The following is a 17,676-nucleotide window of genomic DNA, read 5'->3' as shown; positions in this document are numbered from 1 at the left end:
ACGTTGGTCTGCTGTCTGAAATGTTACAGCCGTATCACGGTGGTCTGTAATCACACATATCACAGCTGTATCACGGTGGTCTGCTGTCTGAAATGTTACAGCCGTATCACGGTGGTCTGTAATCACACATATCACAGCTGTATCACGTTGGTCTGCTGTCTGAAATGTTACAGCCGTATCACGGTGGTCTGTAATCACACATATCACAGCTGTATCACGGTGGTCTGCTGTCTGAAATGTTTCAGCTGTATCACGGTGGTCTGTAATCACACATATCACAGCTGTATCACGGTGGTCTGTAATCACACATATCACAGCTGTATCACGGTGATATCACGGATATATATATCCTATGATAATAAAATAAAATAATATTCGTGATATGTCACACCAACCTGTAGTCAGCAATATTTAAGCGAAATCATGCTGGTCTGTTATCTCTATTGTACAATAGTTAATGTTGATTAGTTAATGCGTCAGGGTATCATGTAAAAGGACTACATTAAGTAGTCTTTTGGTGACGTGGACTTTTATGTCTTGTTCTAACATCGTGCAGGACCCTATACATATCTTGTGTAACTAGAGTATTCACTGACTGTTAAATTGGTGTAAATAATATTAAAATGTGAACTAGCACACGCAGCAAGTATTGTTTGAAGGACTGTTTGACGAACATAATACTCTGGCTGGTTCACCTGGGACATTTGTTTGGTATTTTTGTTTTTTTAAACTTGCTTTATTTCAACAGAAATCGGCTACTCTGACTTTTGTGCCAGAACGGTTATTCGCCAGAAGCTATATGTCAGCAGTACCAAACTACCCATTCATATTTCGGAATTATTCTTGGTTATTCTCGTATTAAAAGACATTAAAACAATTATTGGATTTATCATATCGACCTCTAAAGCGCCAATGAGTGTTTGCGACATTACAACTCGCTTTACGTTACACCAGACCACTTTACGGCAATAACCTTTGTCACGTGTGAAAACTGGAGGAAATGGCGCTGGATGTGTTGCAGTGGGTTGTCATTGGCTTCCTGTTGATACTTCCTATTCTGTACGAGCTGAACAGCACGTTCAAGTATTATGCCAAGTTTTTCTTCTACTATGTCATTGTCAATCTTTTGGCTTTCATGGTTATTTTCCTGAGTCTTCCACGGGCGAAGGATGTCACGAATTATGGGTAAGCTAATGAATGTTTACATCTGAGTGAAGCAGACGATGACCGAGCAGTTTCGTTTTCGACATCACACAAGTTTTCCTTATTTTACTATCAAATTTGAAACTGAGTTCTAAAGTAATGCTCCAAGCACTCGTCATATCTGCATACATTTTGGTTGTCAACAGGGATGCTATTTGCGTACCTCAGAGTGTGATAGCAGTGTACTGCTGAAGCAAGGGGTCGTTGTCGACACGGGTACAACAGATATGTACCCCATGTGCGTTTCTGTATACAGAAATGTACCCGGTACCCTAAACGGCGGACGAGTCCAAAGTCCTCAACCCGAAACCGTGTGTAGTTGTTCCCGCTTGCCTGATCGCGAGTGGTACTATGCTTCGCGAAATATTCTACTAGTCTTTGTACCATTTGCTTAGTTAACATGATTAATAATTGAGTCCGGGCAGGAATAGATATAGATGAAACTGGGACATATGATATCGAGGATTCTGACTGTTTCCCCTTAATCAAAGTTTCCTTGGTAATATATCTTGGTTATATCAGACAATATGGTCTCTGGTTATATTAGCCTAACTCAAACCTACAAACTGATATTTTAACACTTCTACCCAGGTGTTGTATCATAGAGAACACTCACACACTACAACATAACACCCCTGCATTCAGGGGGTTGAACATTTCATCAAAACTCTAGTGGACACAGGTCCAGAAACTTTCAAAATCCATGTGAGCAAATATTAATTTCACTAGTCCACATTTAACAATTTGGGTTTTTTTGCAAATAGTCTTTATCAATTGCATTTTTATTTCATCATCAAAATACATATATCAAAACATTTCAGTAGTTTGGCACTACTGTACCACGGTTAAGTTTAATGTGGATATTTACTTGACCAACCGGAGAATTCGACTGGACCCTGGTGTCAGCCAATGGTATTTTCAACCCCTGCTGCATTGGACATTGCAGGTTACACATGAACTATATATTTATCCTAACTGATCATGCTGAGCATAAATGTACCAACACATGACATGAAACAAAATCATGCATAATGTTCAACAGCTACTGATGTTAGTTTGTGATTATTCCTCTGATCAGACAGAGAATGATCTTTGACCTACTGACCCCCCCATGAGCCAGGCTGATGACACATCTCTTATACCTCAAGTTCAAGTGTTGGCGTTAAAACCCAAACACTATTCTGACTATTCTGTTTGTTTTCAATGCAAGCAGGCCAATGCTTACGTTGCCATGGAAGTAGGTTAGCAATGGTCAGTCCTGGTGAAAAAGTAAATATTGGCAAATTGATGTCTGCCTTCCTTGAAGGACAACCAGATAAACTTGACAGAATTCCATGGACACGTTGCTGTTTTACATACATGTATGGACTATTATGTAACATTGTAAACATGGTCAATCATACCTATACAGTCGAGCACCGTTGTGTCGAACTCTGATAACTCGATATCTCGGTTGTCTCGATATAACATCTCATCCCAGCAAAATCCTTCATGATTTATCATTATTCTTGCTCTTTTAACTCGATACGGATGTCTCGATATTTGGGATATCTCGATATATCTCATGGTCCCAACAATCAAAATTACCCTTTTAACTCGTTATTTGCAAAGAAACTCAATATTCACCTACCTTTCATGGGCAAGTATCCCTCTGAACTGAGGATGTTTTCACACGTTTACACATGGTGCAGCATGAATCAAAGGGATGCAATAGTGTAAACTAATTAGGGCTAATTGAGTTGAAGGTGTCACTTGTTAATTAATTAGGATTAACTAAGAAGGAATTAATTAGGAAGTACTCACTGTTACGACTAAACACTACTGATAACAGATTATAGTTTCAAATCAAAACATACTGAGAATAGTGAAATGTGATGATATGCCCTGGTTGGATGTCTCGAAGTTCGGTTACTCGATATTGTTTCTTGGTCCCATGAATATTGAGACAAAGGTGCTCGACTGTAAATGGCAGTAAGTTGACTAAGTGTTGCCAACATTACACACCACATGTCTTTATGCTATTGAGGACCAAATAATTGTCATTTGTTATATGATATGCTTGTCAATAGGTTATGTCATCTGTGAATTCCTTTGATCTGTAGTTACTGCTTACTTTTGGAAAAGGATCTTTCGTGTAATCACAGAATCTGCGCTAGAACCACTACACTTACACACTAGTTTGTAGGGGTGTCACGATACACCAATCTCACGATACGATCCGATACGTATCACGATTTTAAGGTCACGATACGATACGTATCGCGATACATAATTTTCTCGCCTTTTCATAGCATTACCTTACCGGCAACGTACGCGCTCGCTTATAGGTCCATCAAAATAGTCTAGCCAATCACAAAAGCTGTTAGTTTCCAACCTATTTTTTAAGTATAGCTAGCTACATCTATTCATCGGAGCGGTCTCGTATAATTTTACTATCAAGACTTTGAAGGAGATGGATATAGCATAAAAAATTGAATCGATAAAGTTTTAAAATAGGAATCGATACACGCAAGCATGTATCGCGTATCGTATCGTCAGTAAAAATCTATCGATGCATCGATACATTCGCGTATCGCGACACCCCTACTAGTTTGCATATAGTTTAGAATTTAGCTTTCCCAGGGTTTGACACCAAGGCACGTCCAAACGACATTGTAGAGTAAATAGCTGGTTCAGTCTAGTTAAAATCTTGTCTGGCTAGTCTGACTGGTTGTGTAGATATTTAACGAACATTGTTTCAAATCACTGTATTTGTTTATTTTTGCTTTTGAAAATCTTGCACACATCTATTACAATGAGTGTTACAGAGATCGTTATTAAGCTTATTTAAGTGTAAAAAGACTATCATAGTTTTTCTTCAATGATATATGTTCTTCAGAAAAATCAAAAGTTAAAGTATACAATATTCATAATGGACAAAAGAAAACAACAATTATCACATGGTTTTGTGTTTAATATAGTTTGTTCTTCTAGTATGCACTGTAGTATAAACCTGCTGATAACAAAAATAACCTTTTGTCTGCCAGCAGTTTGGTATAGTTCACATTAGGTTAGGTCTAGTACTAATATAAACCTGCTGATAACAAAAATAACCTTTTGTCTTCCAACAGTTTGGTATAGTTCACATTAGGTTAGGTCTAGTAAATTTGAATAGTTCACATTAGATTAGGTTTAGTACTAATAGTAAAAATATTAACATCAAACTCTGCTTTCCTGGCCAATAATCATGCACACACTCTTTCACTGTATATTGCTAGGTACATACTTCCATCCAGTGCTGGGTTCACACTTCTCTTTTTCCAGAGGTAGTGTCACTTCAACAAATGTTCATTGCAATGGTTTTCAACTGCATATCAAAACCACTTCCTCCATATCATATATACTGATCTTTTTTTTTTGAGGAAATAAAAGTCCGTGCAGGTCAACTTACAAAGCCACAGCGTTAGTTATAACCTAGACTAACATCTAGTCTCTGAAATGAACATATTTTACAGAATAAACAGTTCCTAAATTATAATCCTAAAATATAATGATAAGGAGCCCAGAGACTTTTTTCATTTTGAAACTGGCAACCTAGACTTGCCACATAGTGTTATAAATTTGTTTCAGGGTCTGTATGACAGAATAGTTATAACCATGTTAGCTCTATACAGTTTGGAAATGTTTTATACTAATTTTTGATTATTACAGACATTTGCACTATACTGAGCTGGCCAAGACAGATTCCTGTGTAGGCCAGGTAATGAGGTATCATTATCATTCAGTAACATGTTACCATGGTTACTGCACCATGCTGAACTAATTGTCCATTATGTCACCATATGTGCCATTTTGACATGTGACGTGTTTGTGGACAATCAGATGTGCCACTTAATCATGATCATGTTGGTTTCGTGACAGTTTTCATATTCCTAACATGTGTCTATCATTGTCTATATCAAGCTGTTTCACATTGAGCATTTTTAGATTATCCAAAGTACCTTCACAGGTCACATTTTATAGCTTAACAATCTTCATGATCATTGCGTTGGTTACCATGGTGTCATGTATAGTTTGAGTATATATACTGAACATCATTGAAAACGCACCAGTCTAAAATTGTCCATATTTTCATCAAGATGGATTTCAGCATGACAATGATCAATGAATATAACTAACATGAAGTCGAAGGGCATGTCCAGTTGAAAAATGCTTTAGAAACAAATTCCTGTCCACAGTATGACTCTTAATTCCAAAATGCATCAACATGCAGCCACGCCACAGGGGTTAAAATATCCCATCGCCCGACGTCAGGGACAAGTCAGTTTTCATTTCGGGCAATCAAATAATGGTATCTTACTTGTCCGTGGGCTACTAGATAATTTCCACTTATGGTTTCAAACTGCAAATAAACTTGGATTTAATTTCATATCTGCTCAAAATGTAGCTATTAAATTTCGCAATGATAATGAAGTAGAGTTATCTTTCTTTGCTATTTATCACTTTTCAATAAATAGTCCAGTAAACATTAACATCAAATGCCATGTTGAGAACTTGATTTATTCTTTCATAATTACATCATCATGATTATTTCATAAAATCAGGGCAAGTGGAAAATTAGTCAGTACAAGTTACTTTTTTAAAGTCACTTGCCCTATGGCAAGTGACTTTTTAAGAAAATGTTGAACCCCTGCGCCATGAAATAAGCGCGAATATCATTCTGAAATCATATTGACTGTGACATTAAAAGCAGGTGTATGAGAACCGATTGTCATTGCTTCACTAACGATGGTGAAACGAGGACAGAGATGCCGAGGTTAACACCTCACGAAAGAGAACGTGCACTAGGCATGATTCAGGTTGGCACCAGCAGCAGGGATATTGCTCGACAACTTGGACTTGGCCACTCCACCATCGTTAGGCTTCATAGACGACATCAGTAGACAGGCAGCACCCGTGACCTTCAATGACCTTGGCAACAACGTGTTACAATGCTCCATCAGGATCGCCATATTGACCTTGTCCGTATCAGTGATTGAACACTGCTGACTGCAAGGACTGCTGCACTAGTTCAAGGTTGACGTGGTGGGTCATCAGCGCTGACTCCATGCGACGCCGTCTACACGCTACAGGGCTCCATGCTCGACGTCCTTACGTTGGACCAGTTCTGACTGACAGACACTGTAATGAGCGTATACAATGGGCTAGCAGGCATTTTCAATAAAGGTTACAACAATGGCATGGTGTGTTAGTCACTGATGAATCACGTCTTCATCTACGTAATGCTGACGGCCGATTACGTGTTTGGCGTAGATGTGGTGAACGTTATGCTGATGAGTGTGTGGTTCAGACAGACCTTTGGGTGGTGGGAGTGTCATGGTCTGGGGTGGAATAAATTACAATCACAGGACTGCCTTCATGTCTGTCAAGGGAAAGTTAATGCCCTTTATTACCGTGAGCAGATTCTTGAGAATCACATCGTATCTGTCTTCAATCACCACCAAGATGTCCATACTTTTCAACAGGACAACGCACGGGCACACACAACAAGACTTTCCATGCAGTATTTGGCCCAGCAACACATCCAGGTTATTCATTGGCCAGCACAGTCGCCAGATGTATCCCCCCATGGAACACTTGTGGGACGAAATTGGTCAACGTCTTTCGCGGCGACAACAGATGTGAAACATCCGGGAACTTGAGGCTGCACTACTGCAGAAGTGGAATGCCATCCTCAAGAACTCTATTTGGACGCTTATTGACTCAATGAGGAGACGTTGAACTGCATGTGTCAATGCAAATGGCGGTCACACCCGATATTGACTTTTCGATTTGACCCCACGTGTGTTTGATCCTTTCTGACTGTGGAACATTTCAGTGAATGAGTGTCTTTTCTGTGTTGTTGTTTTTGTCAGTCGTCCATCCACTCAATAAATATCAATTCATTACACATGCTTTTAATAATCTGAACTTTTATAAGTGGTGCGTTTTCAATGATGTTCAGTATATTTCATGTTTTTAAGCCAAGAAATGATTAGTCACATGATCTTTTACTCAAACTTTCTAAGTCTAACGGGCTGGTGGGATAGCCTAGTGGTTAAAGCGTTTGCTCTTCATGCCGAAGACACTGGTTCAATTCCCCACATGGATACATTGTGTGAAGCCCATTTCTGGTGTCCTCCACTGTGAGTGTGATATTGCTGAAATATTGCTAAAACTGCATAAAACTCAACTCACGCACTCACTGTTTTTAACATTTTCAATATGGCGGCAATGATCATGATGATGCTTACCTTGTTTTATTTTACTTTTTAAATTGTGTATTGATCTTCAATTTTCATAAATAAAAGTGAGATGTGCTGTTCCAAACATTTGGAGAATTCAGAAACCTCCCTGTTGATCATGATGATATACTGATTAGAAAGTTCTTATTGATCTCCATTGAATTGCTTGCCAGGATTTCACCGCGGTTCCAAACCATGTGCCTATGGTGGGCAGATTTGGAAATAGAATCATGATATCAGTCAATATTTAAATTGTTTTAGAGTGCTCATCATGTTTAATGTCATAAATCTATGGTGTTTTGGGAATTGTTTAGTTCAAATTGGGAATTTCTTGTATCATTTGTTACAGACTTGGTGCTGAATATCGGCCCTTATCAGGTCCAGATAATCCCTTGATTTCCTGTTGGCATGAAAGGTGGTTGATCAGACCTTTGGGGGGGATTTGGAGTAAAAGGTCTGATACTAATGAAATTGCCTCTTATGGATTAAGGGTGGTGGTATGGCCTAGTGGTTAACATGGTTAAAGTGTTCGCTCGTCACACCAAAGACCTGGGTTCGATTCCCAACATGGGTTCATTGATTGAAGCCCATTTTTGGTGTATCCTGTCATGATATTGCTGGAATATTGCTAAAGGTAAAAGTGGAGTAAAACCCAAATTACTCAATCTTATGGATTAATACCTGAATAGATTTTATTTTTAATTATTCAGACACATGACATGTGTTTTTTGGTAGATACGTCAGCTCGGCCATCAAGAGCATCAGGAAGTTGTTTGGAATTGAGATCGAAATCCGTGGGAAAGAAAATCTTGAGTCAAATAAACCATACATCCTGGTGTCCAACCATCAGAGCTCTCTCGACTTCTTTGGTGAGTTGTGTTACTTTCACATATCTCCATGTAATACCCCGTGCGACCCGAAGATCCGGGTTAGAATTGGCCTTTAGCATGCTCATGCTCATGCTGTTGATCACTGGATTGTCTGGTCCAGACTCGATTATATTCAGACGGACGCCATATGGCTGGAATATTGCTGAGCGCGGCGTAAAACTCACTCACTCACTAATACCCCATACAACTACCTGTATGTCCTTGTATTACCTGTGCATAACACCCTTTATGTGCTTGTATTACCTGTTGTTACTCCTGGAGTGTCCTGGTTTTAGTACTATTAGTATTACCCATATATAACTCATTGTAGGATCTTGTATTATAATACATACTATTAACTGTATGTCCTTGTATCCCCATGCATTACTCCCTGTATGTCCTTGTATCCCCATGCATTACTCCCCCCACGTACTTGTATGTCCTTGTAAAACCAAATCCTGAGTTCTCTAATTACTCCTGGTCTGTATGTACTTGTGTGTCCTTGCATTACTCCCTGTGTGTCCTTGTATCCCCATTGCATTACTCCCTGTATGTCCTTGTATCTCCATGCATTACTCCCTGTATGTACTTGTGTGTCCATGCATTACTCCCTGTATGTCCTTGTATCCCAATGCATTACTCCCTGTATGTCCTTGTGTTCCCTTGCATTACTCCCTGTATGTCCTTGTATCTCCATGCATTACTCCCCCTGTATGTCCTTGTATCCCCATGCATTACTCCCTGTATGTCCTTGTATCCCAATGCATTACTCCCCCTGTATGTCCTTGTATTCCATGCATTACTCCCTGTATGTCCTTGTATCTCCATGCATTACTCCCTGTATCTCCATGCATTACCTGTATGTGTCCTTGTTGTCTCTCCATGCATTACTCCCTGTATGTCCTTGTATCTCCATGCATTACTCCCTGTATGTCCTTGTATCCCCATGCATTACTCCCTGTATGTCCTTGTATCTCCATGCATTACTCCCTGTATGTCCTTGTATCTCCATGCATTACTCCCTGTGTGTCATTACTCCCTGTATGTCCTTGTATCCCCATGCATTACTCCCTGTATGTCCTTGTATCTCCATGCATTACTCCCTGTATGTCCTTGTATCTCCATGCATTACTCCCTGTATGTCCTTGTATCTCCATGCATTACTCCCTGTATGTCCTTGTGTTTCCATCTTGCTTTACTCCCTGTATGTCCTATTATCCCCGTGCATTACTCCCTGTATGTCCTTGTATCCCCATGCATTACTCCCTGTATGTCCTATTATCCCCGTGCATTACTCCCTCTATGTCCTTGTATCTCCATGCATTACTCCCTGTATGTCCTTGTATCCCCATGCATTACTCCCTGTATGTCCTTGTATCTCCATGCATTACTCCCTGTATGTCCTTGTGTTCTCTTGCATTACTCCCTGTATGTCCTTGTATCCCCATGCATTACTCCCTGTATGTCCTTTTGTGTTCCCTTGCATTACTCCCTGTATGTCCATGTGTCCCCATGCATTACTCCCTGTATGTCCTTGTGTTATCTCCATGCATTACTCCCTGTATGTCCTTGTATCCCCATGCATTACTCCCTTGTATGTCCTTGTATCTCCATGCATTACTCCCTGTATGTCCTTGTATCTCCATGCATTACTCCCTGTATGTCCTTGTATCCCCATGCATTACTCCCTGTATGTCCTTGTATCTCCATGCATTACTCCCTGTATGTCCTTGTATCTCCATGCATTACTCCCTGTATGTCCTTGTATCCCCATGCATTACTCCCTGTATGTCCTTGTATCTCCATGCATTACTCCCTGTATGTCCTTGTATCTCCATGCATTACTCCCTGTATGTCCTTGTATCCCCATGCATTACTCCCTGTATGTCCTTGTGTTATCTTGCATTACTCCCTGTATGTCCTTGTATCCCCATGCATTACTCCCTGTATGTCCTTGTATCTCCATGCATTACTCCCTGTATGTCCTTGTATCTCCATGCATTACTCCCTGTATGTCCTTGTATCTCCATGCATTACTCCCTGTATGTCCTATTATCCCCATGCATTACTCCCTGTATGTCCTTGTCCCCATGTCATTGTATCTCCATGCATTACCCCTGTATGTCCTTTTATTCCATGCATTACTCCCCTGTATGCATTACTCCCCCTGTATGTCCTTGTATCCCCATGCATTACTCCCTGTATGTCCTATTATCCCCATGCATTACTCCCTGTATGTCCTTGTATCTCCATGCATTACTCCCTGTATGTCCTATTATCTCCATGCTTTACTCCCTGTATGTCCTTGTATCTCCATGCATTACTCCCTGTATGTCCTTGTGTCCCCATGCATTATTCCCTGTATGTCCTTTTGTTCACTTGCATTACTCCCTGTATGTCCTTGTATCTCCATGCATTCCTCCCTGTATGTCCTTGTGTTATCTTGCTTTACTCCCTGTATGTCCTTGTATCTCCATTCATTACTCCCTGTATGTCCTTGTATAACTCTTTGTATTCACTATGGGCACAGTGTATAACTGTCTGTTAGTCTACTTCTATTCCCCCAGTCACATGGTTACAGAATGAATTGAGGAAATATGAACTACACAATGCCTTTCAGGAAGGCAACATGTGGAAGTATAATGGGTTGGATAGACAGAGCTACAGATAACTTTTCGGGTCATTGAGTTATGTACTCGCTTGTCTTCATCTCAATTGGGTATCCTAATTTTCCTTGGAGTAACCAAATAAATTGTACTCACCACACTCAAACTCAATTGGGTATTTTGCCATTTTCCATTAATTTGAAACATATAATAAGTTTAAATGTTGGTGTTTGTGATTTAAAATAGAGCCTTTCAATATGCGTCAGTTATTTTATCTATCCACCCGCTTGCATAGCATTAAAAGATTTGACATTTTTGTGTGTGTATTATTTCAATCTAAGATCACATCTATTGAGTATTTACAAAATTTTATAGGTAATGCGTGCTTGCCACATCTCTAATAGACTTTCACATAAATATTTATAACTTTACGCAGATATAGCGCAGCTTATCTGTACCTCTGGATAGAGGAACTATTTAGACGTACATGTATATCACATCTGTATGTTGACCATGTTGCAGGTATGATGGAGATTTGGCCATTACGTTGCACCAGCTTGGCCAAGAAAGAACTGATGTACACTGGGCCATTTGGCCTGGCAGCATGGCTGTGTGGGACAGTGTTCATTGACCGTTTGAACCATGACCGGGCCGTCAGCACGATAAAGGAAACTGCCGACTTCATCAACAAGAACAATGTAAATGTGATAGCTAATGGGTCCACATTGCAGGAACTGCTGCATGAAATTACATTTGATGAATACAAGTGACACTCTCGTAATATTGACTCTCATAGATTCACTTAATGTAGTCTTTGGTGATGTATACTGTCTGAGGACTTTGGACACATCGGCTCTGGTCAATTCGGCTCATATAGCCTTTGGTTGGTTGGTTTGTTGTTTAACGCTGCACTCAGCAATATTCCAGCTATATGGCGGCGGTCTGTAAATAATCAGGTGATCCCTACACAAATGGGATACAATGACATGTCAAACAAGTCAGCAAGCCTGACCACCTGATCTCATTAGTCCATGCACCCCACCCACCCAATGCCTGTAATAACATGCATGGGGTGCTGAAGACCTATTCCATTTACAGACCAGTGCATATAGTCAGAATATTGCTGAGTGTGGCATTTTGTTTTACCTTTTTGCTGACATCAGCATGATGACATTATCAGTGAACCAACGCAAACTGAAGGTGTGTTTTGATTCTCACAGGTGAAGGTGTTCATTTTCCCTGAGGGCACCCGTAACCATTCAGGCTCCATTTTACCCTTCAAGAAGGGCGCCTTCTACCTGGCTGTGCAGGCCCAGGTGAGATTGTTTGTCTCCTCTGTGGGCACACAACTTCTACCAAATACTCCTACACATCTTTTAAACATGCGTGTTGGACATTGTGCTTTTGTTGTATGATATGCCTATTTTTGTACGTTGGGCTTGTGTTGTTAAATATGTTCAGGTTATGCAATGTGCTTGTGTTGTATACACTTTGTATGAAGCGTATTGTTGTTGTCATCAGGGGTGGAAATTGCCCGACGTCCCAGTCCTGTGGGTTTTTTCTGTAGGGCAAGCAAATTTGTAAATCATGCTGTACCGGTGTCCAGTTGACTTTCCAATGTTGATTATGTTGTTTATTAAAAAAAATCATCAAGAAATTTGGCCGGTATAGTGGAAAAATGATCAGGGCAAGTGGTTTTATATGTGCCACTGTACTGGGGTACACTAGAAATTTTAAAGTTATTTCCACCCCTGCTTGTGTGCTACACTTTTTATCTCCCGTCACGCGTTTAGCGCGAAGCGGGGGATATAGTATTAGGCTTCGATCAGATAGGCCTCCTCCTCATGCGCATGCGCATTTAATTGGAATATCTTAACAACCGTTCGCTAGATTCTTTTCATAATTGGTACCTAGTTTCATCACATTATAAAAAAGGTCCAACTCAGGTTTGGTGACATTGACCTTCATTTCTAGGTCACAAGGGGACTTTAACATTTTACCTGCATGTTAAGCTATATCAATAACCGTTCACTGGATTTTCTTCATATTCAATACCAAGCTTTATCTAGGGAAGGCGCAGGGCCCGGTCGATTTTGGTGACCTTCACTTAATTTTCAAGGTCATGGCAACACTTTGAAGATTTCAGCATGTAAACCTGCATGTTAAGCTATCTCAAGAACCGTTCACTGGATTTTCTTCATATGTAACACCAAGTTTTATCTAGGGAAGGCGCAGGGCCCAGTCAATTTTGGTGACCTTCACTTAATTTTCAAGGTCACAGAGACACTTTGAAGATTTCAGCATATTAACCTGCAGGTTATGCTTGTCAGCGAGATACTTCAAGAACCATTCACTGGAGTTTTTCATATTTGATACCAAGCTTCATCCAGGGAAGGGGGCAGTGACCTTCACTTAATTTTCAAGGTCACAGAGACACTTTGAAGGTTTCAGCATGTTAACCTGAATTGTCAGCAAGATATTTTAAGAACGGTTCCCTGGATTTTCTTCATAGACTTTTAGGACTTCTCTTGAATGTTTTTCAATAAGCAATTTCTTTAGTACTATTTTTGCATATTTCATACACTATGACATTCATGTCAAGGTCAAAGTCAGTCTTGAAAATATGTGTGTGTTTGAACAACTAAAGAGTCAGATATCAAGAGAGGTTGATTGTCATGTTTTTGTTGACATTTAACTTCATCTTAAACTTTCATTACTTTATAAGTTTGATTTGATAATTTGCAGCGGGGGATTATGTCACCTTAGTGACAATGCTTCTTGTTGTATATTATGCTTGTGGTCAATATGTTGGTGTTGTACAGTGTGCTTGTGTTGTCTTCTGTTGTACACTTTGTGTTGTCTGGGCCTGTGTATTAGGGGTGTCGCGATACGCGAATGTATCGATACATCGATACATTTTTACTGACGATACGATACGCGATACATGCTTACGTGTATCGATTCCTATTTTAAAACTTTATCGATTCAAATTTTGTATGCTATATCCATCTCCGTCAAAGTCTTGATAGTAAAATTATACCAGATCGCTCCGATAAATAGATGTAGTTAGCTTTACTTAAAAAATAGGTTGGAAACTAACAGCTTTTATGATTGGCTAGACTATTTTGATGGACCAGTCAGCAAACGCATACGTTGCCGGTAAGGTAATGCTATGAAAAGGCACGATAATTATGTATCGCGATACGTATCGTATCGTGACCTTAAAATCGTGATACGTATCGTATCGTGAGATTGGTGTATCGTGACACCCCTACTGTGTATTGGCAAATATGTTGTATTGCGATTCTGGTAGCCGTATTCTGATACTTATTGCAATATATTGGGAGCCCTAGCATTTGACAGTGAGTGACTGATTGTACATGCAGAGCCTATTTTCTATGTACTAAAGCCCTAGAAATATATGTTATGGTTGTAATAACAGAAATCTCGAATTTAGATGTGATTTAAATTTTTGTATTTAAAGTATGCTGTTTTGTCACTTAATTACATTGGAAAAAACGTGAATGAAAGTGTGTTGATTTATTAAACCATAGATATAATGACAAAACTTTTTGTATTTGTATCACCTAATATGTCGGTTCTGAGAAAAAACATTGCAACACATATCGTTTTAAAAGTGTATTGTGATGTACCGATATACCGTGCAGCCCTTGCGTTGTGTTGTCTGCTCTATTTTTGGTTGTTGTACTCTCTGATTGTATCTCCTGGCACTGCAGGTTCCGGTTGTACCAGTTGTCTTCTCCTCCTACTCGGACTTCTACAGCAAACGTGACAAGAGATTTGAAACGGGTAGGTATCAACAGTCTGCTAAATGTGACAAGAGATTTGATCCCTTTAGGTTTGATGATTGCTATAAACTCCTTCATACCAGAAAGGACTGTTGGGTTACATTAAAATATTTCAATACTTTGAATGTCAGTGTCGCACAGTTTAAACTAGGCATGACGTAAGGCTTTTCTGCACAAGTCTTCTTGATTACCTGGACCCGTGACGATCCGGGGTAGAATAGGTCTTCAGCAACCCATGTTCTTGCCATAAAAGGCGACTATGCTTGTCGTAAAAGGCGACTAACAGGATCGGTCGGTCAAGCTCGCTGACTTGGTTGACACATGTCATCGGTTCCCAATTGGGCAGATCGATGCTCATGCTGTTGATCACTGGATTGTCTGGTCCAGACTCGATTATTTACAGACCGCCGCCATATAGCTGGGATATTGCTGAGTGCGGCGTAAAACTAAACTCACTCACTCACTCACTCTTGATTACCTGAGTGATTTTGTGATCCTTAAGTTGAGTTCTTGATTGCTTCAGCTCATGAGTGAGCTCCGTGTAAGGTCAAGGCACTAGAAGCCACACTAAGAAACCCAAACATCTTTCCATCTTGGTGAAAATGAACTATTTATGACACGTCTTGTTCTGGTTGTATCATACACACCAAGGCCACACAGAAGATCACATTACGTTGTTCTTTATTCTTGTCACGCAGAAGACCCTTGAAGATCCGGGTTAGAATTGGTCTTCAGCAAACCATGCTTGTCATAAGAGGCGACTAACAGGATCGGGCGGTCAGGCTGGCTGACTTGATTGACACATGTTGTCATGTTCCAATTGCGCTGTTCGATGCTCACGCTGTTGATCACTGGATTGTCTGGTCCAGACTCGATTATTTACAGACTGCCACCATATATCTGTAATATTGCTGAGTGCAGCGCAAAACTAAACACACTCACTCACTGTAGTTTTTAATCAGGAAAAAACACCTGTCATTGTCATTGTGTGTCACAGGTAAATTCATCATCACATGCCTCCCCCCGGTGAATACAGTGGGCAGGAAGGACGCGGATGTTGCGGTGCTCACCGAGGACGTCAGGCAACAGATGCTGGACGCCTTCAATCAAACATCGTTAGAGTCCCGTCAACCCAGAGTTACCACCACAGTCAAGTAGCAGCTGCAGCAGTCGATCTTCAAGTCTCAGATGGATAATTGGTTTTAGAATTCATTTTACAAAACTGAAACTTTCTTGATTGGAAGAATTAGAACAATTTGTGTGCTTTCAACTTGTCATTGAGCATGTTTGTGCTCTCTTTTATGCTTCAGCTTTTTCTCTGCTGGATATGTATATGCTGTTTTTATGACTGGCTCCACTCTTGGAGCAAATCCATATTTACACATGATAGAATGGTGTTATTTGTGTCATTGATCTGACGTGAAATTGTTTTCTTCATTAGATTATTAATATACTAGTGACACTTTGCTAAGGATCAAATCATGGATTCAACAGAAAACAATGATGTGGGGTCAAATTGGATTTAAATATCTAAGCATGGATCCTAGGTTTCAGTGTGTCATTTCATCTTGTGGATCCCATACCTGCTATTGACAGGTGTTGTGTACTTGTCAATGACTCGTTCCATGATTTGCGAAATGGTTGATTTATGCCGCGAAAACCAGTTTTATGGTTACTCATGAAAACCAGTTTTATGGTTACTTTTATGTATCAAGTGCATAAGTAGTATATTAGCTTAAAGTGACTGTTTGCCTAAAGAGGGGTTACCAGATTATTTTTATCAGTTTTACCATCCCTAGAAATGATTCAATTTCAAATTATGAATCTACATTGTTTAAGTAAAGTTGTGAATTTTTTGACACTGATCCTTAGCAAAGTGTGAGTAGTATATATTGAATGAGAGGGTCGTGCAATCATCACCAGCAAACTGGATTTGTTGGAAGAGAGGCTGTTAAATATATTGAACAAAGCATGTTCTGGAATATGAATGCTTTGTTGATATTTTCATGAAATATCATACTAAGTCTTCACTATAAACTCCCCTAAAAATCATGATCCAGGATTTATTTGTGCAGCATATATATCATATCACCGAAATCAAACAGTGTAAGGCAGGTTTAAACCCGGCCTTTAACATAGGGTCCATTCAAGACGGCCTCTGAGGTCAACCCCAAGAAAATGTGGTCACAGTATGCTTTGACACTTGGACCATCCCAAGAAAAGATGGTGCACATTGTGCTTTGGCACTTGGACCATCCCAAGAAAATATGGTGCACATTGTGCTTTGGCACTTGGACCATCCCAAGAAAATAGTGCACAGTGTTTTTTGCCATTTGGACCATCTCTTGAAAATGTGGTGTACAATGTGCTATAACACAGGGCCCATCCCAGGAAACTGGCACACCATGTGCTTTGACACTTGGACCATCCCAAGAAAATATATTGCACAATGTGCTTTGACACTTGGCCCATCCCAAGTAAATATGGTGCACAATGTGCTTTGACTCATGGTCCACCCAAAGAATTCACTTTACCTTTACACAGTTCTAGAGAAACTGTTTGTATTTATCATATTACCTTGAAGACTGTTTTTCATGTTTTGCTGCCTCCAATGATATGTTTAATGAGCAAACAGTGTTTCTCCACAGGCTCTCATCACAACAGACACCTTTCTTGGTGCATTCCAGACACACAGTGTATGTAGCTGTAGATTGAACACATATCGTAAAGCAATATTTTCTCTGTTAATCTTTGACCCTTATAGGATGTTATCAGACATTGTTGGAGCTGAAACTCTGGACTACTCAGGGTACTGAAGTAGTGGTCTCAGGGTACATAACGACGCCACTTTATACACTCTATTATTAAGACATTCTCTTAGTGACTTACTAGGGCTGGCTGAAAAGATCAATGATGGGAAATATTG

At 39.9% G+C, this 17,676-nt stretch overlaps 1 protein-coding gene across 1 annotated transcript; it reads left to right on the top strand.

Annotated features, from left to right (window-relative positions):
- Positions 1–980: 980 nt before the first annotated feature.
- On the top strand, positions 981–16,252 carry LOC124275846 (1-acyl-sn-glycerol-3-phosphate acyltransferase alpha-like). The gene is made up of 6 exons (XM_046711526.1): positions 981–1,185; positions 8,202–8,335; positions 11,464–11,639; positions 12,162–12,257; positions 14,679–14,751; positions 15,748–16,252. Exons 1-6 carry the CDS (start codon positions 1,001–1,003, stop codon positions 15,906–15,908), a joined length of 825 nt encoding a protein of 274 aa, XP_046567482.1. The 5' UTR covers positions 981–1,000; the 3' UTR covers positions 15,909–16,252.
- The last annotated feature ends 1,424 nt before the right edge of the window (positions 16,253–17,676 follow it).

The sequence above is a fragment of the Haliotis rubra genome, unplaced genomic scaffold (assembly GCF_003918875.1).
Source record: "Haliotis rubra isolate DU_JTF1 unplaced genomic scaffold, ASM391887v1 Scf203, whole genome shotgun sequence".
Taxonomy (NCBI): Eukaryota; Metazoa; Mollusca; class Gastropoda; order Lepetellida; family Haliotidae; genus Haliotis; species Haliotis rubra.
This window is presented reverse-complemented; position numbering and strand designations above follow the sequence as displayed.

What these genes read in the sequence shown, in the direction of transcription:
- LOC124275846 (XM_046711526.1), top strand. Translation starts at nt 1,001, where the DNA reads ATGGCGCTGGATGTGTTGCAGTGGGTTGTCATTGGCTTCCTGTTGATA. An exon ending in ACCTGGCTGTGCAGGCCCAG is followed by an intron (nt 12,258 to 14,678) that starts GTGAGATTGTTT and finishes CTGGCACTGCAG; the next exon opens with GTTCCGGTTGTACCAGTTGT. An exon ending in TGACAAGAGATTTGAAACGG is followed by an intron (nt 14,752 to 15,747) that starts GTAGGTATCAAC and finishes TGTGTGTCACAG; the next exon opens with GTAAATTCATCATCACATGC.